Source organism: Mus pahari, chromosome X (genome assembly GCF_900095145.1).
Source record: "Mus pahari chromosome X, PAHARI_EIJ_v1.1, whole genome shotgun sequence".
NCBI classification, from domain to species: Eukaryota; Metazoa; Chordata; class Mammalia; order Rodentia; family Muridae; genus Mus; species Mus pahari.
The window spans coordinates 6,652,649-6,680,171 of record NC_034613.1 but is presented as its reverse complement, the minus strand read 5'-3'; the positions used below and the strand labels follow the sequence as shown (position 1 = coordinate 6,680,171).

Genomic DNA, 27,523 nt, shown 5'->3' with positions numbered 1-27,523 from the left:
AAATTAGAGAGGAAATTTTCTAATTCAACTTGTCATTTGTATAGTGTTAAATGATACATAAATACTGATGACACTCAAATTAATTTAAACCTATAAAAGCAAAGAAATAGCTGGGTAAATCTGCTAATATGTCATTAGTTTTATAATCTACTAATTAGAAGGAGTGTAAACATCAGTATTCAATTTGTCGATATTCTTTAACTTGGCTCTGAGGATAACTAAGTGAATTGGTCAGAAAACTTGACCTCTCCAACTGTTAACAAAGACTTAATCAAATCATTTGTTGAAGAATGTTGCCAGAGCATCAACATCCAATCTGACAGCTAGTTGTTCTCACTTCCTGTGGTTCCTGTTTTCTGTTCTTGGAGCACTGGGGCATCGCTGTGCTTCTTTGGTCATACTCATTTGGATTCCCCGTGGTCAATGTGATCTACTCCTGCAGATGTGACTATCAGCCTAATAGGCAACCTGAGACAAGATCATTAGTTCACCCAAGGAAGTGTCTGACTTGGTAGTCACTTAGCTCTCTGAGGCCCTCAAACCAAGCAGTCAGGTTAGCCAGTCAAGGTGGTCCTTTGTAATGCTTAAACCTCAGTGGATCTAAGGTTCTCTCCTTACTCAGCCTGACCAGACGGTACCCTCATGGTAGATCGGAGTAACCTTGTAGTACCCTGTGTCTCTGAGAAACACTCCCTGCCAAGGTTAGGAAGTATTTATCCTTGATTTTAGACAATGGGATACAATTGTTTTCTTCTCTGTCCTTTGGCCTGACATACCCATTATCTCAAGCCATGTGCCAAAGTTCTTAAAAACTCAAACTGAGGAAAAGTAATCTTAGTTGCACAGGAGACAGGGCCACCACCCTTTGTTGCCCTTGGTGTTTTCCTACCTGTTAACCTCTTCTAGGCATCCAAACAGTCCTTGTTGTGCTTGAGGGATTGTCCTACCTAACCAGGTTTCTCTGGCCACCTTCAAAGGAGTCTGAGACCTTGGAAGGAAGGTCCTTGCATAGCCACTTAGGTTTCTTTCTAAACCTTTCTGTTTCTCCTTGTCTGTGAATCTCTAGACAGAAGATTGCTGTTGGGTTCTTTCCCCTGCAGAGTCATGAGCTCTCCTTCCTTTCTCTATCCTGGCCTACCTGCAGTATACTTGCCCAACTAAGCTTAGCATTTCTTTCTGTCACCATCTCCTCGGCACCCCTCTACTTTATTGATTAATGTTCCCCTCTTCCTTATCCTAAAATCCAGAAGAACACATTGCTTATTGCATTATAAGATGGCTAGGATGAGATTCCTTCATGAATTATCAGATTGCCCAGATAAAGAATTACTGGAAAATACTGTTAGCCTCCATCTATGCTATGACAACTTTGAAATATATTTTTTCATAGCAACAATTAGCCAGATACTCACAGATCAAACACTACAGCTCAAGGATTTCTTTCAGAAACTGACTATGAAATACAGCAACTCTGTTCTTTCTATGGTGTGCAGTAATTCAAAATAAGGCCATGGGATTTGTTACCTATGTGTCCATTGATGACAAGCTCTAAATCTTATAATCAAAGTTGGAAATTACTTGTATCATCAAGTAAAATTAAGAGTAGAGCCTTTTAGCAACAGCACCAAGAATGGAAATAATATCCAAATCTGTTTTTTTTTATCACCAGGAAAATTCTCACATCTAGTTAAAGCAGAATTCTGCTTAAACTATGCACCCTATATCCTACATAATATAGTGACATAAATAAATTTTATTCATACACAGTATTGAAATAATTTTATAATACCACACTTGAAAATCAGGTTGTATAACATAAAACTTTGGGTTTTCAACGTCCCTTGGTAAAATATTGAATGCAACATCACTAGGCCACTTCCTTTCTTTGGGACTAAGGGTTGCTGATGTCCATTTTAGATGGCCATTTCTTCCCCTATTACCCCTGCATAACCACATGCTCCAGCTTTTTTGCCTGGCTCCCTTTATCCAACCACTTTAGCTGTCTGGCCACTACAGACATGCAGTACTCATTCCGGGCTAGTGCCACTAGTTGAAATTCATTTTTGGGAGTTTTTGATTTGGGATTGGTTTGTTTGTGGTTTTGTTTTGTCTTTGGGGGCTTTTTGTGCAATATTTGAAGCTACTTACAGCCTTTCAAATGGAGGCAAAGATTCAGTGTTAACTGCTTGCTTTTTTCCTGCCAATATAGTTGTTTAACTACTTAAGCTTACTAGGAAACCAGAGAAATATAAACAAAGTATGCCAGGCAATATTTCTAAATTCCTAGGAATGAATTGTATTATGGTATTGTAATATTTATGTGAAATATAATTTCTACAAGCTCCTGAGACCTTTAGCCACCTTCTAGACCTGTCCTCTGGGGGCACTGTGCTCCTTAAGCCCAAGACTTCAAGAAGTCACTTTTAGTTTAAGTTACTGACTTAAACTTTTTAACAAGTAACAAAGTCTATATTAATTGTTTTAATAAGAGCCATCAAAACAGCAGTATTTAGTGTCCTGAAAATACTGCTTATATAGGTATATATGAACTCAGAGGATTTCTGGAATGGTATTCATAATATTTAAATTATGCTTAATACTACAAACTGTCCTAAAGAAAAGTGGCATACAACCTCACTGACATTGGCAATTTTTTAATAATAAAAGTAGGGATTTATGTATAGCTTGGTGATAGAGTACTTTATTAGCATGTACAAGGTTTGAGCCCAAGCTCCATGAAATATAATAATAAGATAATAGACATACATAATTAAAAACCACAGATGATACAGGAATGCACAATGTAAAAAATGAAAGGCCCCTACATTTGTTCTTTCTAAAGATGGTTTCTTATCATTCACACATAAAATTTCCACATATATGCTAGCATATAAATTACACTGGCTTTCATATAAAGGTATGATTGAATTTGTATTAAAATGAGTTTGTTTCTTGATGTGGTTTATTTACCTTGTGTTTAAACTATTGCATGATAAAGTTTATTTTGTGCCTATTATATTTTTATTTTACTAATATATAAAAAGTCATATTTCAATGACCCCTGTACATTTTTCATGCTGTCTCACTCCCAATGGCCTCTGTGCATGTAAGTAACCTGTTGAATAACTATGCCTCCATGTTTTTAATGATTTCATTTTATTAAGCCCTTTGTCTTTATCAGCAAGCAATTTAAACCCTTCATAAGTTCAGTCTTTAATTACTCTTTTCAAATATCCTGTTTTGTTTTGCTTTGCTTTGTTTTGTTCTGTTTTCTTTCCCAACCCTATGACTACGTGACAATTTTATTTAAACCAGAGTAACCTTTTCATGCTGCTCATTCATGGTTCAAATTCTAATGTTCAACCTATCTGTTGCTTCGTTTGTGGCGTATTGACTGTTAATCCCTAACTCGTGTACTTTTAGACAATGACAAAAACATAAATAAGCCAGACTCAAGTTAGGGCTCTGTAGAAGGAGAGAGGGGTATCTCCCTTTCAGAAAACTTCGTGTCATAATCATCTTGTGCTTTTATAAAATATTTGATGGTTTTAATAGTTTAAAACACATCAGCTTGCTGATGGACTTCTTCCCATAAGCACACTTTTCCTTGAGGGACATAGGATTCAGAACAATAGGTACAGAAAGCCATGCCATAAGCACTCCTGCCTTTACTTCTGCACTTCCCATCATTCTATCCCCACTGCAGCACAGTGCGGTAGCTCTACCACAGGGAGTCTCATGTACATTTTTATTTTGTGACCATGACATTCTGCAAATGTTCCTCCAATATAAGCTATTGCTAGAGAATATAGTGTAAAGATTTTTTACTTAACTTTTATAGAGTCAAGCTATCCAAAGAAAAGAAATATACAAAATCCCATTAATATGCACTAGCCTTTATTTTAATATATTCCTTTCTCTATATATTTTGAGAATGATGCTTTTGTTCATTTTTGTGTTTGTGATCTATCGCATTCTATGGTATCTTTTTTTTACATCATAAAGTTTTGCTACTGTGCAGATCATAAGTGAAAAGGACTGAGCTGATTCTCAAGATCATGTACCCATATTATTGCAGGGCCAGAAGCTCTCTGAATGATTCAACCATAGAATCCATTTCACTGGATTATTTCACTCACTTAAAATCCTGGGAGAACTCAATATTTTAAGAAGAAACTTCACTGTGTACTGGGGATGGGAGGCAGGGATACAGGAAACACAGATGTAGGATCTCGGCTTTCTCAGAAGAATTTTCAAACATGTGTGAGAATCAGACCACATTGAACTTCAACAGCAATGATAATTCACTGTGATAACTTCCCCATATTGCTTGAAATTGTTCTCATCAGAGTGTTGTTAAGAGGCAGGTTTCAGAAACATATTTTTAAGTATTTCTCTGTCTATAACATACTGCCCTTTCTCAAAGGCCTCTAAGCTCAGACTGTCCATGATTATTTCCATCCTGTTCATCCTGATTTACCACATAGCGTCCTCTATAATTAATGGCTGACATGGTTTCTGGGACAGGAATGCATGCTTCCCTACTTAAAATCCCAAGACCTCAGTTATAGTATAGTTTATGAAATGGTCAATTAAAAGCTTGTAAAAATCCTTCCAGAACTTGGCTTTAACCAATTCTAACATGCCACCTTTGTCAAATTGTAAGAAGTAATAAAGAGCAGTCCCATGAACTACAAACTGGATGACCATGCATTTCTCACCCATCTCTGGACGCGCTAGAGCTGGCCCTCCCTCGCTTGACTTAAGTTGCACCATGCTCCACTTCTGTTGGCTGCTGACCATACATAGACTCTTTCTTTTTAGTATTGCCTAATTGTGAAAATATGAACAGCATGTGATTCTGAGTGAATTCAAATAATTTGTTGGAATACTGCATGAAAAAAATAATAACATGATATCCTCTAGAATTGGACCTGCATGTACTCATCATATCTTTGGTTATTCCTGGTTCTTGAATCATTTTCATGGGGTTAAAAATGACACTTTCTCCCATAATGGCACTATGAATTAAATCACATGTAAGCTTCATGTCATAAGCAGGATTTGTGGTTTTACTGTAACTTAATTTTTCTAATAAAATTGTAATTCGCCTACATGAGCTATCCATTCCATAAACTTACCTTTCTTCTAAATCTTTGCATTGTAGTATTTGATCAATTAGATCTTGTCACATATGAAGAAGTAGTCAAACTGCCAGCATTCAAAAGGAAAACATTAGTCTTATTAGGTAAGTTTAGCTCTGTGTTTATTCTTACCTCCAAACTGTTTTACAAATGTTATTACTAGTTGTTAATTTTTCCATTGTTTACAAAATCACATAGGTGCACATGGTGTTGGGAGAAGACACATAAAAAACACCCTCATCACAAAGCACCCGGACCGGTTTGCGTACCCTATTCCACGTAAGCAATGGATCAGTCTCTTTGAATTCTTTTTTTCCTATCACATTTTTATCACTGCAATGTGCATATTTTTCTAATTATCAAAATAGTAACTGTTTACTCTAGGAAATTTATAAAATCCAAAACAAAAGCAATAAAGAAAATAAGGTAATTCCAACTTCATTTTTCCAAATTCTAAGTACTCCATGGGGAGTTGCAGCATTAGTCTATTCCATTTTGTTTGTAACCGAATTTTTCCAAGAATATGTCATAAACATTATCTAGGATGATTCTTTGAAAAAATTAACCTTTAACTGTTTTCTAATTTCTCTGATGCAACTCTGTTCCCTCCACTCGTTATTTATATTATTGAGTTCTTATCACTTTTAAAGCCCAGTCCATGTCCTATCTGTTGTTTGGAAAAGGGAACTCAGATCTGCAGTATTTTTCAATTCCCCTTACTAGTCTATTTCATATTGTCAACCTCTTGCCCTTTTTCATTTCCTCAACTGTAAAATGAAATAACCCCATGGTTGTATGTATATGAAGCAGGTGATGGCTAAATCATAGCTGTCTGACCTATCATTTCATTGTTTATGTCATTATTCTAAAGGTTAATATTTCAATTCCCAAAACTGTCCAGAAATTAGTTTTCTGTTCAGGTTAGCCAGAGCAAATGAAGAATGGTTCTAGAACTACAGAAGTAACCAGTGACGGTAGCACATACCTAACACCCAGCACTCAGGAGGCAGAGACAACAGAACTCCTGCAAGTTTGAGGCCAGCCAGGGCTACATTTCAAACCCATGACTCCAAAAAACAAACCAAAAAAGAACAATAGAAGAAAATATCAAGACTTGTTTCTTCCTGCTGGGTGCTTATAAGCAAGGTCAGTGTACACCTCAGAGAGCCAGGGGGCTTCAGAAGTCCACAAATTAGTACACACAAAAAAATTTTATCAAGTATTGCAATTGGTGTGCCTGAAATTTTATACTCAGACATTTTGAAATGTTCTTCCAGTTTTCATGTCTATATCATGATACAAGTTTGGGTAATGTTTAGTTTCATCTTGGTTACATAGCAGGTAAACTTCCTGGTTATTAAATATTTGCCTGGCTAACTAGATCAATTGGAAAGCTTACTTTTGATAACATCAACCATTTCTTAATTTGACTCCAGATACATAGGCACTGTACATTACCTGAGATAACTGAAGGTTAGGTATGCCAACTTCAGCTTTTAGTGTAACTGGAGAAAGCATTCTTTCTAAGTTGCATCTGTATTCATCAAAGAGTAGCATAAATTTGTATTTATTCAAGAAATGAAGGAGTACAGAAGAGAAGTGGTTAAAAGATGAGAGAACAAAAGCAGGGAGGACAAAAGGAGAGGGAAGACAGAGAAAAGTATATGTGTGTGCACACATATGTGTGCACATGTGCATGCACACATGCACCCATGTGCATATCCAGTTATGTTTGACTTTTGCCAATGTGACAAAAATATAAAACAGCAATTTAAAAGGCACAATTCAGAGATATCAGTCCATGAGTGGCTTGCTCACTCCATTGCTGTGAGCCTGTGGTGAGACAGAATACCATGATGGCAAAAGCTTATATCAAAGCAATGATACCTCATGGCAACCAGGAAACAGAGAAGGCAAGATAGGAATGTGGTGCCCAAAAAATACCCCTCATTGATGAACTACTTCCTCCAACTAGATCCTACCTCCAAATGCTATCTCCCCAGTAATGCCACCCAATTATGAATCCATGAACAGATTAATCCACTGATTGTTAGGTCAAAGCCCTCTTGATCTAGTTACTGTTCAGTGATTGGATACACCGACGAAACCACACCTTTACCACATGAGCATTTAGGGGGGACATTTTGTTTCTAAACCATAACACCAATTTTCCCAGTTTGTTTAACTGCAGTATGTTCTGGATATTGGCACTTACTTTAGTGTACACTGACTTGGGAGGTGACAAACCCTTTCTTTTTGAGTCTTTGAAGGCCACATAACCCCTGCCAGAACTACTCATCTCTGCCACTGACGAATGAAAATAGCCCTAGACGGATTATCAACAAATATGCATGATTATGTTTCAATAAAAGGTTAAGGCAGAGGCTGGAGAGATGGCTCAGCATTAACAGCACTTGCTGCTCTAGTGGAGGACTCGGGTGTGGTTCCCAGTACACACATGGCAGCTCGCAGTAGTCTATAACTCCAGTTCCAGGGCATCTAGAGCCCTCATCCTGCCTCTGTAGACACTAGGCACACACATGGGCACAGGTATATGTGTAGACAAAATACTCCTGTACATAAAATAAAAATAAGTCAGTCTTAAAAACAAAACTTTAAAGGAAAGCAGCCACAGTGGTACACACCTGTAACCCCAGCACTTGGGAGGCTGAGACAGGAGGATTGCTATGAATTTGAGTCCAGCAAGAGCAACATACCAAGTACCAGACTAGCCAGGGCTACAAAGCCAAACCTTATCTCAAAAAACAAACTTAAAAAAAAAAAACACCTCTAAAAGACAATTTGGCATATAAACCAGTTCACAACTTCTTTGCCTCACCCTTTGCTTTAGTTTTTCTCTGATAATCATAGCCACACCTCTTGAAGTCCATTTGTTTTCAGTATGATGTGTCTTTTGCTGTATTCTAGCATCCTCATTTATGAAGTGGTATAGGCTAACACTTTCAATATCTGAGCTATCCAATACAGTAGTCCTTTGTGGCTCTTCAGCCATTGAAATATGGCTCATGAGACTAAGAAACTGAATGATTTCACTATCATTCATTTAAATGTGAATAAGCACACATAATTGTCCACTCTTTTAGTCTTTCTTCTTTCTGCAAGGGACCAAAGTAAGGATAGTAAGTTATGTTAATCTTGGGCCACCCTACTAGTGATATTTTTATTGTTACGATAAAATATTATGCCAGAGTAACTTACAGAAAAAGGACTTTGTTTTGGCTTACAGTTTCAGAGTAACAAGACACTATCATAGCAGGGGAGGCATAGCAGCAGGAGCAAGAAGCTGACAGATGACGTTTCTAACCTCAAACACAAAGGAGAAAGAGCAAACTGGAAGTAGGAGAAGGCTTTGAACTCTCCAAGCCTGTATTAAGTGGTATATTTTCTCTAGCAAGGCTCAACCTCCCTAAACAGTTCCACCCACATAAGACCAAGTATTCAAATACCTGACCCTATAGGGCTATTTTTATTCAAAACATCACAGTCACTCCATGTCTTTCCTCCCAGAGTGGCATGAAATATGTCACAACACTGAAATATTCACCAAACAACTAGAAAAAGAAGCTGCTATGCTGCTATCTATGCACAGATAAATATGGTTTTTAAATTTCTTTTTTTTTTTTGAAGTCATCTGTTGGATGGAACACAGGGCCCCCAATGAAGGCACTAGAGAAAGTACCCAAGGAGCTGAAGGGGGCTGCAACCCTATAGGAGGAACAACAATATGAACTAACTATTACCTCCCAGAGCTGTGTCTCTAGTTGCATATATAGCAGAGGATGGCCTAGTCGGCCATCAGTAGGAGGAGAGGCCCTTGGTCTTGCAAAGATTATATGCCCCAGTATAAGGGAATGCCAGGGACAGGAAGCGGGAGTGGGTGGGTTGGGGAGCAGGAAGGGAGGGAGGGTATAGGGGACTTTCAGAGAGGAAACTAGGAAAGGGAATAGCATTTGAAATGTAAATGAAGAAAATATCTAATAAAAATTGTTTTGTTTGAAAATCTGCAATGTTACTTGAGATGGGAACAGGAGATATGTGACACTCTAAAGAAACAACAGCCTTTTTTCCTTTTGAGACAGAGTCTCTTGTATACCAGGCTGGCCTTGAACATGCAATCTTCCTGTTGCCACCTCCCAGTTGTGGCATTGTAGCTATGTGCTGTCATTAAACTATGACTTAATGAGCTTTTAAGAAACAATTGAGGAGCTAAGTTTATAAAGCTCAGTGGTGGAATACTTGCCTAACATACACAAAGACCTAGATCCCACACACGCGTACACACAATACAGAGAGAGAGAGAGAGAGAGAGAGAGAGAGAGAGAGAGAGAGAGAGAGAGAGAGAGAGAGAGAGAGAGAGAGAGAGAGAGAGAGAGAGAGAGAGAGAGAGAGAGAGAGAGATTGAGTTGAATAGGTCCATTGGGAGTGTAACTCACCAGTCCAGCTGTTTAAACCTCTCATGAACGGAACTTTGCAGATACAACCAGACCTCCAAAGAAAGATGAAGAAAATGGCAAGAATTATTACTTTGTATCTCATGACCAAATGATGCAAGACATCTCAAATAATGAATACTTGGAGTATGGCAGCCATGAAGATGCAATGTACGGGACAAAACTGGAGACCATTCGGAAAATCCATGAGCAGGGGCTGATTGCGATTCTGGACGTGGAGCCTCAGGTAATGTCCAAGCCACCCTGAACCCACTCCATCTTGCCTGCATGCTCATAAGCTCAGATTCTGAAATCCAAAATTCCATCAGAAAAGTTTTTGGGTCACAGAAGTAATTCTCTAAGCTTAAGTACTCAAGACCTCCTGGGTCACCAGTCTAGGATGCAAACTAACCTGTCATTGAACTCAGTGTACACAGCATGCATTTAAGAAGCAAATTATTCTCTTCTGCGACTTATATTCAGAAACTTGGTGAAGTACCCATTTGGGTCTGTGCCTGCCAGAAATCCTACACTGACCTGACCTCAGGATGAGGCTCTGGCAGTTGTTATCATGGCAGCCCACCTCTGTTCTCCTGGTACAACCATGCTGGACCAGTAGAGCGTCTGCCAGTATCTTACATTGATTGCTTGTAAGAAACGAATCCTAAGGTCTGGATGTGAAACAGCTATAGCTTAATGAAAGCAAGTGTGAGTGAGGCCAGTGGTAGACAGAGCAGGGATTAAGAGCCCAGGTGACTCTCAGCCTCTGCTGTTTCCTTTCCTGAGAGAGGAATGAACTCCAAGAGGACTCAAAAAGGAGCTAGATCCAAAGATGGTTGATGTAGTGATTTTGCCACTAAGTCTTATGTAGGAAGCAATAGCAATGATGGAACTTGAGAAACAGAGGCTGAAGACTTCACATAGGGATTGGCATCAGCTTAGCTCAGCAGTAGGGTGGGCACATGCTTAGCATGAACAAGTAAAACAGATATGCTGACTGACAGGCTAATTTTTCATGCATAAGCCAAGTAGAAATGGGGCTTAACGCACAAGGGAAAGGACTGACGAATGATAGATATCAGAGGCGGTTCAAGGCCAGGCCAGTGGGAACTCTTAGTGACTCAGCTCTGCCATTTCTAAGATGGGTCTATGTACTCACACCTTGTATCACTTAGATTAGGATGGGCGTGCCACCTGCTAAGATGTGGAGACATGCCCCTGGTTGAGCAGACTCTGCTTCAACAGGAGGCTTATGTACCTGTCCCAGGTAGGGAAAATCTAGGTTGAGAAGGCCACTGCGTGAGACTTGCTCTCAGCCATCCCTAAGTGCTAAAGCTGTCTGTGTGACCTGGTTCCTGATGACTCAGTTTCTGGACTCTAAGATTCTAACCCATGGCCAATAGGTTCATCCATTTCCAGTCCAGCAACAAGTGGGGTTTTTGTACTCAGAAGTTTGGAAATCACAATGAGATTAGGGGCTAGGGAGGAGTATGACAGTCGGATAACCATTTGTAGTTTACTTAAGGGTTAACTTGGACCTATAGAGAAGTAAATATGATAATGTGTAACGCAGATTGATCTTTGTTTAACTACTAATCCCTCCTTACTAGGGATTGGAAAAATCCTCTGGCCAGGGGTGGCTAGAGGCAAAGTCTCAACCCTGGTCCTGGTCTTCGACATCCTCTCCTTGGGTTCCACACTGGTCTTCACCTGAACGTCGTTTTCTGCTGGTAGTAATGTCTCTAGCAGTATGCTGGCTGCAGGGCTCCTCAGACCCCTCTGCATTACCTCAGGCCACTTCCAAGGGCTTTCTGCCTTCCCTGCTGCTGCTGCCGCTGCCACCGCCGCCGCCAACACCACCACCACCACCACCACCACCACCACCACCTCCACCGCTGCTGCCGCTGCTGCTCCACTCATAGCACCCAACTCTCCCTGTCCCCTTGCCCTTGCACAGCCATGCACTGCTCTGCACTGCTGAGCGGGAGACCCATCTCTCAGCCTCCTCAGGACGTCCACAGCAGCTCCTTTCTCCATTGCACTTGGCCCGGCACCTTCTCCTGCAGGGCACACTGGCCCCTACTGCTCTGACTGCTGGATGAGCTCACCTGCACTCCTCCCCTGCTTCCTGCTTACCCTCCTCTCACAACTGGGACCTTTCAGTTCTACTGACCCCTGAGGGCGGGCCCTAGGCATCCTGGCCTCTGCCCTAGCCACTATGGGCTGAGGCTCTGGGGACAAGAATGGCCCAGGGCCATCTGGCCCCTGTATGGACTGGTTGACCACTCTGGTCCCAGGCCCTCCTTTTCAGTCTAGACTCCTAGCTGGATGCTATATATGGTAGTAGAACCAGGAATACTTAGGAGTCCATACTAATAGGGCTCCCCTGGGCCTCCCTGCCCTTGGTCCTCTCTCTCCAGGGCTGGGGAACACCCTCATCCTGCTTTTAGGATGTCTGTGGCCATGAGTGACTTACTTTCAGGCAGGGCTTTGTTCTTAGAACATTTTCCTCAGCTCCCCTTTCCCACCTCAGCTGGTTAGATTGAGGCCTCTGCCGTCTCTCAGACAGTCTGATACAACACACTTATACTGAGTGAGCAAGAATATGCCAGGCTGTGTGGCCAGAGCCAAAAGTGCTAAAGAATACAAGCTGCTGAGGATGAAATTCCTTCCCGAGTGTGCCTCAGAAACTATTCAAAGAAGGGAAAGTGCCTCGTGCCTTTTCTTGTTTGAATCTGCTCAACATCTACTCTAGCTGAAGCCATTTGTCCCATAGCGGGCCCATTGGATTACCACCTAACACTGGTGCTCAGCTCCCTTCAGACATGTCTAGTACCTTGTGCCACCTTAGTTTATTCCAGACAATTGCAGCTAAATTTAAGTACCAATACTAAATAAAGTGTGATGATCCAACTTCAAACCTAGAGGACCCTGGCAAACCTAGAGGATCCTAAACTAGGGGGGAAAAAAAAACAGTAACTTGCCTGCTTTCACATTAGCAAGGGATTGTATTTCCTATAGTGCCAGTACTGGTAACTTTAATGAACTCTATCAGTACCTACTGCCATAGATGAAGAAAACAGGCTTAATGTAACTGTGATCAACCAACACTTTCCAGCTGGTAGAAAGTGAGATTTGAACTGTGTTGGGTGGTCTTTTTTGTTTGTTTGTTTCTTTTACTTTTTTATGACAAATCCCAACCTTTTGTGTCGTCATAAGCAAGGTAACTCTGGGCAATCTCTAGGTCTCCCACCTTGTGCATAATATTATAGTTTAAACCTTGATATTTTTTTCTTTTAACATGTAGGAAAATCTATAGGATAATTAAACCTGAAAAAATTCTACAATGCTCGTTTTTCATGGAAATAAAACTATAACTCAAGGAACTAATCTATATCAGTAAAGCAGAAACCATAGAATAACTGTATTATATAATGGGAACCTAATATAATGGTTTTTAACTTGCACTGTATTCTGATTTACCAATCAGAAGCATTACAAAGTCAATGCTAGCTGCTGGGCATCGCTGTATATACCTGCTAATACCGGTGCTCAGGAGGATAAGATAGGAGATCATAAATCCAAAGCCAGCCTAGACTATATCCAGATTCTAGGTTAAATATGATTGATAGTAGATTACTTGTAGCTTTGCCTTTGCCCAAAGGGCAAAAAGATGTCATTCAGAGATAAATCTCAAACTTAGTAGGAATCTTAAACTTCAAAAAGAAAAACCATCAGGAGTTTGGGACCTGGCTCAGTGATGGGGGCAGTGCTTAGCATGCAGGAGGACACTGGAGCCAGAGGCTGTTCTGTTCTCTGGTTAGCATTGTGCAGTTACTGTGCTCTTCCTGAAGCCCCTGAGTTTGTGTACAAGAGCAACTTGGTCATTTTCTTGTATACTTTGTAGCTTTGCAAACTACTTTAGTCTAATGAGACCTGTATCTTACTTAGGTCCTAGGGTCAAATGAGTTTTTTTTTCTTGGCAAAAACAACCTGAGATTAATTCTTGCTCATAGGTAAAGGAACTACAAAAAATGAATTTATCTCCATAAATTATCTCTTCATAAATGAATGATACTTTTTAAATCTAGTATGAATGTAGTAATTATTTGAATCCAGTATGTTTCCCATAATTTTTCTATAGAATTTTTTTCTCTGACTCCCTCCTCACCACTCTACTCCCCACCTCTTTCCCTTCCTCCCTCCATCCGCTCCCTCCTCTTCTTTCTTCTCTCTTTCCCTTTCTTCCTCTCCTCACATACAGAAAGATTTACCTATCACTATTAACAAATTTGTATCTCACCTTAAATCCAAGGTTTACAATTCATCTTTAACTCTGTTGTTAAGAGCCTGAGGGAGGGGCATCCTATGAGCAGTTCCATTTCCTATCCCTAAAGTGACTCTGAATCTTAGCTAAGCAGAGCCTGGACCTAACCATGCTCCCACTTGAAACCCATAAGTAGAACAGGATATGCGGATAGGGATCGTCAGAAACAAATGAGGAAGTATGTAGTGATGCTGAAACTGAGGCCTGACTAGACAGCAACATCGCAGTTGGTATTTGAGGCACATTGGAATTTTGGAAAATGCAGTAATGCAGGATAGAAATAGAAGAACATGAAAAAGACAGGGGAACAACTGTGCTATCTACAGGAACTACTGTACTTATTGTGATGAACATTAAATTTGGTCCGAAATTTTGTGTCATGAAGGAGGGCGCCAAAAGCCTCTGGCAGTGTGATGAACATGGCCTTCCTTGGGGGATGTTACAGAGTTGAGTTCGGTGGTCCTCCTTGTCTGCTGTAGACTTGGGACAGCACACAGTGCATGTGTGGCTAATTCACTGGGAGCTAAAGTGCTGCTTTCCAAGGAATGGTTTGTTTGGTCAGTAACATGATGGCAGGCTAGAAATCGAAAGCACCCACGGGAATGGGTGGGTAGCAGGGTGGATGACTAAGAAGAAGAAATCCATCTCCCACCTGGGTGTCATTGTCATTGTCCTCTGAGCTCCATTCAGTACAGGCTGTAGGCCATTCCAGCGGGCACTCAGGTAGCTTGGGGAGAAAAGCAACAGGATGTTTCCACATCTTAGTTGAGAGAGAGGTAGAGACAGACAGAGACAGTCAGTCCAGTGGAAATGATGAGAAAGCCTTATACCCTATTTGGCATATACCTTTACTGCCAGAGCACAGGAAGGAAAGAACAAAGACCCAAGATAATGGAGACAAAGTGGACATTTCTAAGTGAGGACTATGTTAGACTTACTTGAATCATGTGTTCAGTCACAACAGATGAACAAAAGGAATGGGCAGCTAGCACCATCAAAAATGAATATGGTGGGCCTGGAAAGCATTCTTAGAAGGGGACTGGGGCTTGACCAATAAACAGCTTTGGGCAGATAAGACAGTGAGCTAGGTTCCCCTCACCCACCCAAAGACAGTATGTGACCAAAATCTAAAACTAGAATCCTAGTACAGGCTGGACTTATGCTATACTCAAAAGTGAGAACCTTTATTATCAGATTGGATCTTAGAATTCTGTGTGCTCAGAGATACCAAGAGAGCAGCAGCTCTCTGGTTAGACCTGCTGCAAAGGCCAGGATAAATGTTGTATATATTCCATTTACTGTCTTTACATTTTTACTGAATCATAAAGGCAGCTTATGGTGTACCATACTGAGTATAAGAGAAACAACTGAGCAAGACACAGCCTTTGCCCTCAGACCACTCCCAGAGCCTGTTTCCAGAGTGACTGATGGATACTTCAGGAGCATACAGCAGGGCCTCAGAGCCCAACAGGGAACTTCCCAGAGAAACTGCCAGGTGTGCACATCAGCACAAGAGGGTCTGGAGCTTAAGGTCCAAGTCAGTCAATCGAGTGCATGCCTAGCATGCATGAAACCCCAGATTCAATCCCCACCACTACATAAAACTGGGCATGTCTGTAATCCCAGCACTCAGGAGATGGAGGCAGGAGGATCAGAAGTATGAAGTCATTTTTCTCTTTATGAGATCATGTTCAAAACAGAACTTTTCAGAAACTGGGTTTAGATTATTCAGCCAAACAGAAAGGACAGTGGGAAAGAAAGGAGAGTAGGAAGTGCAGGCAGAGGAAGCACCAAGCAGAAAGGCCAAGAAGCCAGAACGAGTTGAACATTTTCTAGGATTGAAAGTCTAGGACTCTAGGAGGAAGTCCAGTCTACCCAGGAATGGAGCAGAGCTAGGCAGGAGTTTAAACATGGGACCCAGCCAAGGGACATGTGTTTTTCCCTGCAATGTAGAAGTGGGCCGTTGAAGGGTTAGGAGAGGAAGAGAGAAAGACCAACTAGCAGTGGGTTGGGATATGGATTTTAAAGCCACTAAAACTAGAGGCAGGGAATCAGTCTAGTACTATAAACCAGGCTAAGGATGGAGCACAAGAAACAGGAAAGAAAACAAAAGCAAAGATAATGCACAAAGCAAAATATATAGGTAACAAAAGACACATGTTTGGTTCTTGTGTAAAGAGCAGCAAGCAGTAATGCCAGGCCAGTCCAGAAGGGTCGTCTGTTTGAAGCCAGCCTGGATATACCTGTTTCTGGGGAAAGAAAACTAAAATTAAACAGAGAGCAGCAAGGTATTTATTTCCTCCTGATGCCTATGAATCACTCACATGTCAGTCATGTGTGGATTACGTACCTGGATGTGGTCAGCTTTGTCCCGGAATTGATATTTATAACCTCTGAGAATATCATGACTTCCCAGAGGAGGAATAGAAACAGTGAACCTTCACAGAGTCGGTTCCTATGCCACCTCATCACAACTCAGGCGCACATCTAAGCAAACGAATGACTTGCACAGATTTGCCACATTTTGGAAAGGTACTAGAAGGAACCTCAGAGGGCCTTCCACTTGAATGCCATGTCTTCACATGGGTCATGATGTTTACCACAACCACACAGTGTCTTTAGTGGCAGGACTTCATGATTACAGCCCTGGACAAGCGTCTCACTTTCTCGCTTGAGTCCCCTGGGAGGGCAGCTCTCATCAGAAGGCCTTTGTAAATATGACTACAGCCCACACAGTGATGGTGGCCAGGATTTGCTGTCTTTGGTTAGCAACTGGCAGTTTGATATGTGACAAAGTGGGTTCCCGATCAGGGTGAAGCCAGCCTACAGATCCAAGTCTCCCCAGAATGCATTTCCCATCAACTAAAATTCAGGCTCCATCAAATCACCAGGCTTAAACAAACATTAACCCACATATAAGCTATGAGATTCATAACAAACAGGTCCAATTTATCAGCTCTTAACTTCTGAGCTGCTGGCCACCCTTTAGGAGGAAAGCAACGTATAAAAATGTATAAAGTTGGTTCATTTCATTTTATCTTGCTAAAAACTTAAGCCCAGGCCTTGACGTTTTCAGTTGGGTCACAGATAGGCTCCTCTGCATGTTATCTTGGTGATTTCCTCTTCTAAGTGTCTTCCTTTTCTGCACAGGCACTGAAGGTCCTGAGGACTGCAGAGTTTGCTCCTTTTGTTGTCTTCATTGCAGCTCCAACTATCACTCCAGGTTTAAATGAGGTAAGAGTGAACTTGCCCTTCTCCGGATAAGCACAGTCTGGGGTAAGGAATGTAGATGTCTTGCACTGAAATCATCTGAGCAAAGCTCTGCTTTGTCCTTTTTGCTGGGCACTCTGATCCCCAGAGTACAAGGCGCTCATTCAGTATTGGGAATTAGACCACACAGGCAGGGTGTTTCTTCTGAGATCGGAACAGTAGACAGATTCCAGCCCCATCCCTAACACAGCAGGAGGTCTGCTCCAAACCATATGATGTGGACTAGACCAGTCAGTTGGACAGCCTGTAGCCTTCCTTAATACATCCACTTAGGAAGTCCAAGGAGAAAGCCCCTCAGTTCCCAAGGACCGAGGTATTCCAAGCAGATTCTGCCTTCCATGGCAGCTGGTCTACTGCCTCCCTAACAGGATTGCATTAAGACAGTGGCAGCTCCTGGAGCTAAGAGGGACTATAAGGAATCTATGACCTTGATGGGACTTCCCAGGTTCCCTAGCTTGTGAAGACCTCTGGAGACTACAAAACCTAGAGATGAGCTGGCCTGGGCAGGGTGCCTCATTTCTCACTTGCCTAGTATGTACATGGCCCTATGTTCTATTCCCAGCACCACAAAAAGAATAAATCCTGGGTGCTTTCAAGCCAACTCAAGTCAGCACTTGCCAGAGCTAGCCCCAGGCCTTAGCAAGCCCACACAGGTTATTCCCTGGAAAGGGAAGGGTGGCAGCATATGCTGGCAGTATGATCACATCTGCTTCCTGAGTTAGGAAAACACTCCTGGGTAAACTTATCCTGAAGAGCATGATTTGCAGATTCTAGAAACCAGCAGATCCTCGACTGTGTCTAGTGATCAGTGACCCATTTATATAGTACAGTCATATTGAGGCTTCGAAGTGTGCCCTTAATATTTAGGTTGACCTTTAGCGCTCATATTTTCAATCTCTGTTGTTTGGTTGGTTTGGTTTTGGTTTTGGTTTTTGTTTTGTCATTTCATTGGCAAAAGACATATTCTTTTATAAAATTCTACTCTCCCATGTGTGTTTGAAACTCCTCGTTGTGGTTAATGTTTTTCCTTGGTTGCTATGTATTTTTCTTGAATTACCATCTTTGCTTTGTTTTTGTTTCTGTTTTGCCTGTTGTCCTACCTTTTTACTAATTTTCCATAGCTGCCAAAATGGTGCAGAAAATTGCCTGTAAGTACCAGCTAGGAGGTGATGAAATACAGTCTGTGTCTTTTAATAGATGTAGAATGTAGACATTTGGTTCCCATAAATCCTTGCTTTTGCTGTTAGAATAAAGGCATTTTGTTTTCACTGAGCTAAGCCTGTTACAGGCGAGGGAACAAGCTGCTGCAAAAGAAACCGACAGAGCCTCACCTTAGAGGATACAGACACAGGGCGCTTTGTTCTTCTGCAGAAAGAACTCTATCTAGCCATAAATTTTCTTGAATGTTTGCATCAACCCAGTCTTTTGAACAAACCAGAACCTGCTAGCAGCGTCCTGGGCCCAGGACCGCATAGCACAGAGAACCCCCCCTGGCACAGAGACTGACTTCTTAGAAATGTGCCTCCAGGCACTGGTGGGAAGTGCTCCTGGCTCTGATGAACACGTTTGCTGAAAGGGAGTTTTGTTTCCTGTGAAACTGAGCCACAGTGAAAATATTATGCTTTTTCAGGTACAAGCATAATGTGTGCATTTAGCCTCAAAAGGTGACTAGTGACTGAGGTCTTGCAACCATTGGGATAGTTAACACTGATATTCAAAGCATGCTGTGTCCTGCTTTGAAATTCCTGTAGAGGGTAACTAAACCAGTAGACTGCTTGGTCAGAGTGCCCAGATAAGAAACATTGAGTTTCTGGCTGCTCTTATGTCTGTCCCTGCAAAGGGCTAGAATAGTTCCTGCTCATGCCCTTGCCAGAGAGCTGTACCCTCAAAGAATATGAAGAGGGGTCCTTAGCCAGGGCTAGACACACAGAACTCCTTGGTCCCTGAAGGTATCAGAGTTTTGGCATTCTCCCGAGATCAGACTCTGTTACTCTGAGTCCCACTTCTCAATCACCCAGTGTCTTGACAGTTTTTTTTTTCTAAAAATCCTAAAGGGACCAGTATCAAACAGACACTTTTTCTTTTAATAGCATTTATTGAACATATACTATGTGTATGCCACTCAGCTTAGCAATAAGCTGGAACAAAGCAATAGCAGGACAAGGGTTTATGCCCAGGTTGAAGAGAGGGGTAATAATCTAATAAACATAAATTTATGGATGTGTACATATATAAATATGATCTCAGGCTAGCTTAGGTTACCCAAAAACTACCCCTGTCTCTTCCCAAGTGTTTGGGAAGTAGGGCAGGAAACTTCTAGTTCATTTCACTCACAAAATTCAAATTTGAATTTGGCCTTTGTAAAATCATCATAAGAAATTTAAAAAAAGAAAAAAGAAAGAAAGAAAGAAAGAAAGAAAGAAAGAAAGAAAGAAAGAAAGAAAGAAAGAAAGAAAGAAAGAAAGAAAGAAAGAAAGAAAGAAAGAAAGAAAGAAATTTAACCTGGGGCTGGTGAGATGGCTCAGTGGGTAAGAACACCCGACTGCTCTTCTGAAGGTCCGGACTTCAAATCCCAGCAACCACATGGTGGCTCACAACCATCTGTAACAAGATCTGACGCCCTCTTCTGGACTGTCTGAAAACAGCTACAGTGTACTTACATATAATAAATAAATAAATCTTAAAAAAAAATTTAACCTGGTCAGGCAATGGTGATGCACGCCTTTAATCCCCAGACTTGGGAGGCAGAGGCAGGAGGATTTCTGAGTTCGAGGCCAGCCTGGTCTACAGAGTGAGTAACAGGACAGCCAGGGCTACACAGAGAAACCTGTCTCGAAAAACCAAAAGGGAAAAAAAAAGAAATTTAACCTGTAAAAACAGAGCAATAGACCTTCTTTCTGGTGACTCTTTAGAACACTAAAAAAGTATTCAAGGTGGGTGTTATGGTACATACCTAATACTTGGGAAGCTAAACCAAGAAGATTCTAAATTCCAGGCTAGCCTGGGCTACATAGTGAGACTCTGGCTCATAAAGAAAAGCAGTGGGACAAGCTTGAGACCCCAGGTTCCCTCCTGGTGTTGATTCAGCCTGGGGGAGTTTCAATAGACTGAGGCCAGCTGAATACAGGGGTGTCAACCTACAGCAAGCCTACTTAGAGTTCAAGGTTTGGGGGCAGTTTTCTTAAGAAACATGAGTACATTCACAAACCCTGACATTTTTCTGGCCATTTCCAGTACAGACTAACTTGGGGGCATTCTTCAGCTGCCAGTTACTATGTATGTGGGAAATGGCCTTATTCCACTATTATTTATAGCATCCTGAAAGCTTTGCCTCTTACATGGACTGCTGTCAGATGAGGGATCTTATGTGCCATTGCATTCCTGGAACACACTAAACCTTTTAAGTAGATGGAGGGAAATATTATTAGCATGAGCACGCAAGACTCAAATGAGCTTTAAGGTCCAAGGGAAGGAGACTCAAGAGTTCAACTCAACCACACTAGCATTCCCACCAAAAAGGATGTAGCTCTGGTTCTCCCTGGCTCAGAGGAAGGATAAAAGAACTATAGCCACTAGAAATCCAAGCCTTGTGTAGTCTCCCAAAGGGGGCTCTGAGGTTAGGCCCAGGTAGGCCTGGGTGGGGGCTTTGTGTTTGCTAAAGTGTTGGCTTTGGCTACTTTTCACAGAAACCCCTGTTGCATGTCAACCAGTCACAGTTGCCAGTGGGAGCTCTGTAACCCTGCCATCACAAGACAGTGACCATCATCTCTGTCACACAGCCTCATACCCCACTATTGTTTAGTTTTGAGCCATTCTAACACTGGGATGAAATGTAGAAAAAGGCATGGACTGACTTCCACCTTGCATTTGCTTCTTCCTTCTCCCATCCCTCCCCATCTCCCATACCACCCTATGCAGGATGAATCTCTTCAGCGCCTGCAGAAGGAGTCTGATGTCTTGCAGAGAACATACGCACACTACTTCGATCTCACAATTATCAACAACGAAATTGATGAGACAATCAGACATCTGGAGGAAGCCGTCGAGCTTGTGTGCACAGCCCCACAGTGGGTCCCAGTCTCCTGGGTCTATTAGGTTTCTCCTTGGCTATCTGAGTATAAAACTGGGAGCCACCTCCTACGTGGAAAAAGCCTCTTTGTTATCGGCCTTGTGTCAGCAGGTCGTGGTCCCTAGAGACTACCTAGTTGTAGTGTGACCTACATTTATAATTATTGTCATGTCCGAATAGATAGGAGGAGAAAATCAATTACACACTAATTTAAAGAGACAGTATCTTTTTTAATCAGTTCTCCTAAACTTTAATAAAATGTATCTTTAAATGTATGTATTATTCAATCCTTTGGAATGTTATATTTTTGGAAATCATAGCTTTTTATTTCCAAGGCCCCTAAAAACTGCACAAAATAGATGCTGCTTTCTATAATCTATTTTAATAATAATAAACAATGATTCTGTTACCTTGACTGGGGGTGGAACACTACATTCTTTTTAGAGTCTGATTTTATGGATTGGAATACCTTTCTTTCCTTTATTTATTTGAAATGATTAGTCTAGTGATTACAAAACAGTCATAAATTTTTAAAGGCCTTTTTTCTCTCTCTTTTTTTGAAGTCCTTTATGTAACATCCAGATACTGTGATACTGTCTCTTTGAAGCACCCTGTAAACCTTTTAGAGATTTGAAGTTGGGTCTTGACTCTTAATGCATGTGGACAGTCGCGAGCGTTTATGCTGTCGGTGTGTCTGTGTTGGACAAAACAATCTGTAATTACAGCAAAGTACATTCCGTTCACGGGGCACACCCAGGGGAGTAAGAATAAATTGCTATTATGACTAAGTTGTAAACCTATGCACATCCCTTGCATTTCGGGCAACTTTATAAAACAGAAAAAAAACTGATTTTTATTAATAATAATCATGTAGTGAAATGTGTTTGTAATTTTGTCTCAATTTAATTTGTTGTAAGGTGGGAGGGGGTATTGCTGGTTTCGCCATTTCAGATCTGTGTTGTCTAAGAGTATTAACGTTTTAATTAAGCAAAGAAATGCGGATTTTTAATCTGTATGTAATTGTTTTAAGCACCCATTTAAAGAGAATATACTGTGCAATGAAGAAACCAGTTTAGGCATTTGCTACAAACTGAATTATTCCAAAAGAATAATCTATAACAGCCCTGTAAATTCCTTTAAAATGATAACTAACAGGACAGTCTGTCCATTTTTTTAAATATACTTCATTGTATGTGTTCAATAATTAAATGCCTTTGGGTCCTTCATTTCATTATAGATTTGTTCAGGTCCAAGCTGGTAATCTTTTAAGTTCTAAAATTTGTTAGATGCTCACTGACCCATCAAAGGTCCAGGAATAAGTCTCAGTTGGTAGGGCAACAAAGCAGCCTGCCAGGGCACAGCTTGGACCACATCTGACTCACAAGGCCACCTGTGGTCTCTCCTTCCTCTTGCTCTATCCCTTGGCACAGGGGAGTCACCTGTCCTTGTTGCTTTAGAAACATTCACCATCTCATCCCCCACCATGCTGTCAGAATCACTAGAGGAGGTCCAGGCTGGGGTTCTCAGACTCTGCCAGAGGTCACTAGAGTGTTTCCCCTTCATGGATGGGAGAACAGGGCACTGACATGACTCTGGTCCTTGGAAACATGCCATCGTTTTCATTTCTTGAGGGTTAGCTGGCCTCCATCACTTTGTGCCTTGGCAGAATGAGTTCTGGCCTGAACAGCTCCTCTTAGGCACTGAACAGAGAAGGCATTTTTGTGTTCATCCTCCTCTCCTGTTTTCAGCATCCCACCCTTCCCAGCTATTATTACACGATACCATCTGGTTTCTGTTTGTAGACCATTCTTTGTCAGTGCCCAGATGGTCACAACTTACCAACAAGATACTGTGAGAATAACTTGTGTCCGGTCCCGCAAGTGAGGGAGACCTAACTGCACACCAGAGACAGGCTCAACGGTGAACTCTTGCTAGGTGGAGAGAGAAAACTTCAGGAGTTGCTTAGGGCTGTGTAGTGCTGACCTCGATCCTAATCAGTGCCCAGGCCAGACATCATTACTGCAGTAGTACTGACCATAAGCCACCCTTTTCAGTGGCTCAGTACCTGCTCTACCTCTTCCAGTAAAGCACAACTAAGGTGTGGGAAAAAAGAACCATTCCTCCCTCTGAGAATCCCTTATACTCCCACTTGCTCTTGAGAGCAGATCTCCAGAAATGCTGGCAAGGCCTGTCTGTGACCATCTACCACATCCCCACAGATAGAATGAGCATAGGAAAGTGAAGCCAGCTTAAGTTCAGGTGAGCACAGACTGAAAGAAGGACTCCAGGACTCGGGGATATGGGGACCTTCTCTCCTCACTGGCCTTCTGGAGTCCGAGAGAAGAGCACTGGCGGCATGCTTCCTGCCCTTATACAGGTGGTGAACCCCTGCACCTAGAACACAGCGTCTGCCCCAGCAGCTCACCTGCTCTTTCCCACTAATACACAGCTCTAAAGAGTGTGCTTATGACGTAGAGGGAAAACCATCTCTGAAGTCAGAGTGCCACCAGTACAGTCGTACCCCAGGCAATCAGAGGAAGTTGCTCAAAGCTTCTTGACTGCTTCCATTTCATCGGCCGAAACACACACACACACACACACACACACACACACACACACACAATATTAGAGCAAATTACCAGAGATTGCTAAATCAGTAGTCAGATGAAATGTTGGAAAGCCAGAGTGCAGGTCCTTTCTGCCACCCCAGCCCTACTCCCCACAACAGGAGAGGGAATGTTTGGATCTCCTAAGTTCCTTGTTTAAAAGATGAAGTGAGCTGATTTTCTAATCATAAAGCAGTAATTACTTCTCACATGCAGCGTATTCCTATCTGAACACTGAAAAGAAATGTGTCCCTCAGTTGAATCCATCTGGAAGTTTCCCAATGTCGAGATAACATTGGAACTACTTTAGAAGCACCCCATCAGGTGAGATGGCTTAAAATATCGGCTCAGAAAGGCAAAAAAAAGGAGTTGACCTACTTCTTGCTATCTGCATTGAGAAGGCAGAGTCTCAGGCTATTGGTAGCAGAATAGATAAAGCTGCAGAGTTCCCCAGCAAAGGAAGAGTGGCAGGAAGCAGTCCCTTCCCTGTATCTAAGGCCTGGGGCAGGCAGGCAGGCAGGCCAAGCATTCCTTTGAAGCTCCTGTTGTCTTTTCAAGCTTTTCATCTCAGAGTTCTGTTTTCCAGTTTGGGGTCTCTTCATTAAGGTTACCAGGTTTTTTTGTATTTTTTTCAAAAAGTTCAATCAACTGAACCACCCTCCAGGAAATGGGGAGCTACCCAGAATGGAAACTGCCCCTTAAGGGTGAGGCACCCCAAAGCATTCTCTTGTCTCCCCCTGGTGGGATGTTCCTTTAGCATCTCAGGTCAGTTTCTTACACGGGGGGAAAATAAGCTTAGCTTGTCACAAATGCTATTGAGAAAATGGTTTGATTAGTGAATTCTTAATACAAATGTCTCCTTGGAAAGAATAGAGGGCACACTGCTAAGCATTCCAAAAATCAAGCCCCCAGCATCCCTCATCACTTCTTGTTTCAGGTCAGCATTCTGGTGGGTAGATAGTGGTGGCTGGTTGTCAGAACTGAGCACAGCCTGCTCCGCCTTTTCTCTTCACAAGGACTGTTGCTGCTGAGACACACTGAATACATCTTTCTTGATGCCTTGTTTCTTCCTATGGCTTGCAGAAGGGCTGCATGTTCTACTCATCGCTGTTTTTATTGGGGGGGCACTTGTCCTTTTTTGGTCCCTTTAGAAATAGGGTCTCCCTCTCTGTGTGGTACCACTGGCTACGGAACCGTACTTGGGAGGCCTCCTTTGTAATCGGCTATGCCTGGGCACTGCACACGTCCATTTGCCTTAAACTTGTGGGAAGTCTCCGGTTGCCCAGCTTACAGAGTGGAGTTCAGCTCCCACATCCATCCGGAAGTAGGGGGAAAGAGGAAGCTGAGTCCAGCCTTCCTATCTGCACTTCCTGTTGGTGCCTTCAGGCCACAGCAGCAGCAGCAGCAGCAGCAGCAGCAGCTATAGGGAAAGAACAGTACCGTCTCTAGGACAGGCATCCGCAAGGCTTAGCTGTTAGAGGGATGGGAGAGAACATCCTGACTTCCCACTGTCTGTCACCTGACCCTCCATTAACTCCCTTGAATGAACCTGTGCAAATGGACCAAGCAAAAGACAATGGAAGGAGATGTTTGCAGCCACATGGGAGACCACATTGCTGGCCCCAAGCACAATTCCAGCTCTGTATGTGCAAAAACTTGGCACTTGGCTACTGCTTAGAGTACAATCCGTTCTTTATAGCATGTGACTGAGTTAGGTCCAGGGAAGATAAGTCTTTTGGACCAGGAGAGAATCTCAACAGAGGGATTTGTGCTTGGGAATAGAAGTAGGCATTCCTCCACAGAGAGTGGCATTGCCTTTATTTTTCATTTGGCAGAGACCAAGAATTGGGGGGTAGGGGTTGATTTCCAGTCTTTGATGTCGCCTGGGATGTCCTCTGCAGGCAGGTGGTGCTGAGACCACAGCATCGTGTTCCAGTGCAGTGTAGGTGCGTTGCCATTCAGACTCAGTTCTGGGGTGGTTTTGCATAAAGCTTTGCCAATGTGTTCTTTCTTTCTGTATGTATTATTGCCTTTTTATAAAAGGTTTTGAAGTATTGTCTCAGTGATAAAAAGAGAGAGATGTTAATGGTTGTTGTATATTTCACCGTATCCGATTGTAAGTATTCGCAGGGTACAGCAAAGCCTTAGCTTGCAAGAGGAGCTGAAGGGGTTGGAAAGGTTCGGATTCTTTGTAAATGTCCTGCTTTTCTTTCTCTCTGTGTGTATCTATTTACATGCCTTAGCACACGCCCTCCCATCCCAACCCCTTTGCCCTGTCACCTGAACAACCACAAGGCTGGTGGCACTGCCAGCACAGTACAAGTCGAAACCCTAATCAGTTATCTCGTGTGACACGGGAAGAAGAGAAACTGCATAGTATTCTTTGTAGAATATACATACCTGTAGGATGCTGTGTAATGGGAAACCATAGACTTGGGCTTTTGTCATTTCAAAGTTGGAGAAATGTATGAATAAAATGTATAAAACCTGAAAAGGCACGTGTCTCCTCAGATTCCAGGCCAAACAGCTTGAGAAAAAACACCCTTTCATGATGTAGAAGGGATGTCCAGCCAGATTTTAAGCCCTCTGCATGGCTAAGTTCTGCAGGCCTCCCCCACAAAGGTTTGTACCAAAGGGATGGCTTCTACCCTTTCTGGGAAGAATGTGTCCCAGGCTCCTGATGTCCACCCTGGCAACCTTCCTCTCAGCCATGGCTATCAGGGACTTGCATTTGAATGCACATTTAAGTAGCTTCTGAACTTTAGAAAAAGGAAGAGAAACACAAGTTGTGGCAGCTGCTGGAAATAGAAGTCTAAATTGATTTTAGTGATGTAGGTGCCGCAGCTCAGCAAATGTGCTTATATGACGCTTGCACAAAAAGCTGTTAGGAGGAAGCACTCGGGCATCTTACTTGGCTTGGCACAGGTGCTGTTTTGTAGTTTGGTTTGGCGTCAAGCTAGGGTATGGGACGTGGTGTTTGGGGTGCCCCTGCTCACCTCCGTTGACACACTTCCTGCTCTGGCCCTTTTGCTTTGTTCAAGAAAGGGATTGTAGAGACTCACACTTGCCTGTGTTGCATACACCCCAGAAAGGAGCCAAGCCCCAGTACATTTTACCTGCTCATTTGAAGATTTGCAATAAAGAAACATGAATACTGGTGTGATTATAAGCCAACACTTTATACAAACTTATCACTGTAAGAGTCTAGACATGATGGGGGTGGGGCAACAACTGTCAGTAAAGCTCGTAGCAGCAAGCATGAGAACCTGGCTCTGATCCCCAGCACCCATAGAAAAAGCCAGGCATGGTGAGAAAGCCTTGTAATCCCACTGCTGGAGAGGCAAAAACATGAGTTCTGGGGCTCGGCTAGCCTCCTGACCTAGCTGAATTGGAATACCTCAAGCCTCAGTGTGAGACCCTATCTCAGAAGAGAAAGTAAACAGCTACTCAGGAGCTTGAGGGTAACCTTTGGCCTCCACTCGTGTACACACACACACACACACACACACACACTGTTTTGAGTGACTCTCCTCCAAGCCAAGCAGCCACCATCTTGTGGAGTTCAGCTGTTCCCTCTTGGAAAAGAATCGCATTAAGCTGGGCTTATTGACTATTTGCACCCACTCATGAGGGAGTGGAGGATGTCACAACCTAAG

General features: G+C 42.3%; 1 protein-coding gene across 13 annotated transcripts in view; it reads left to right on the top strand.

Annotated features, from left to right (window-relative positions):
• The window catches only part of Cask (calcium/calmodulin dependent serine protein kinase), a 344,733-nt gene extending 318,372 nt beyond the window's left edge, over positions 1-26,361 (top strand). For 8 of the 13 annotated variants that reach the window (XM_021188343.2, XM_029534527.1, XM_029534531.1 and 5 more), the window contains 5 exons: positions 5,168-5,248; positions 5,343-5,423; positions 9,640-9,842; positions 17,073-17,156; positions 21,111-26,361. In XM_021188343.2, the coding sequence (XP_021044002.1) occupies positions 5,168-5,248; positions 5,343-5,423; positions 9,640-9,842; positions 17,073-17,156; positions 21,111-21,287 (626 nt within the window). In that variant the 3' untranslated portion in view covers positions 21,288-26,361. The remainder of the gene's footprint in view (positions 1-5,167; positions 5,249-5,342; positions 5,424-9,639; positions 9,843-17,072; positions 17,157-21,110) is intronic. The other 5 variants (XM_021188353.2, XM_021188350.2, XM_021188347.2 and 2 more) reach the window with 1 other exon arrangement.
• Positions 26,362-27,523: the final 1,162 nt, after the last annotated feature.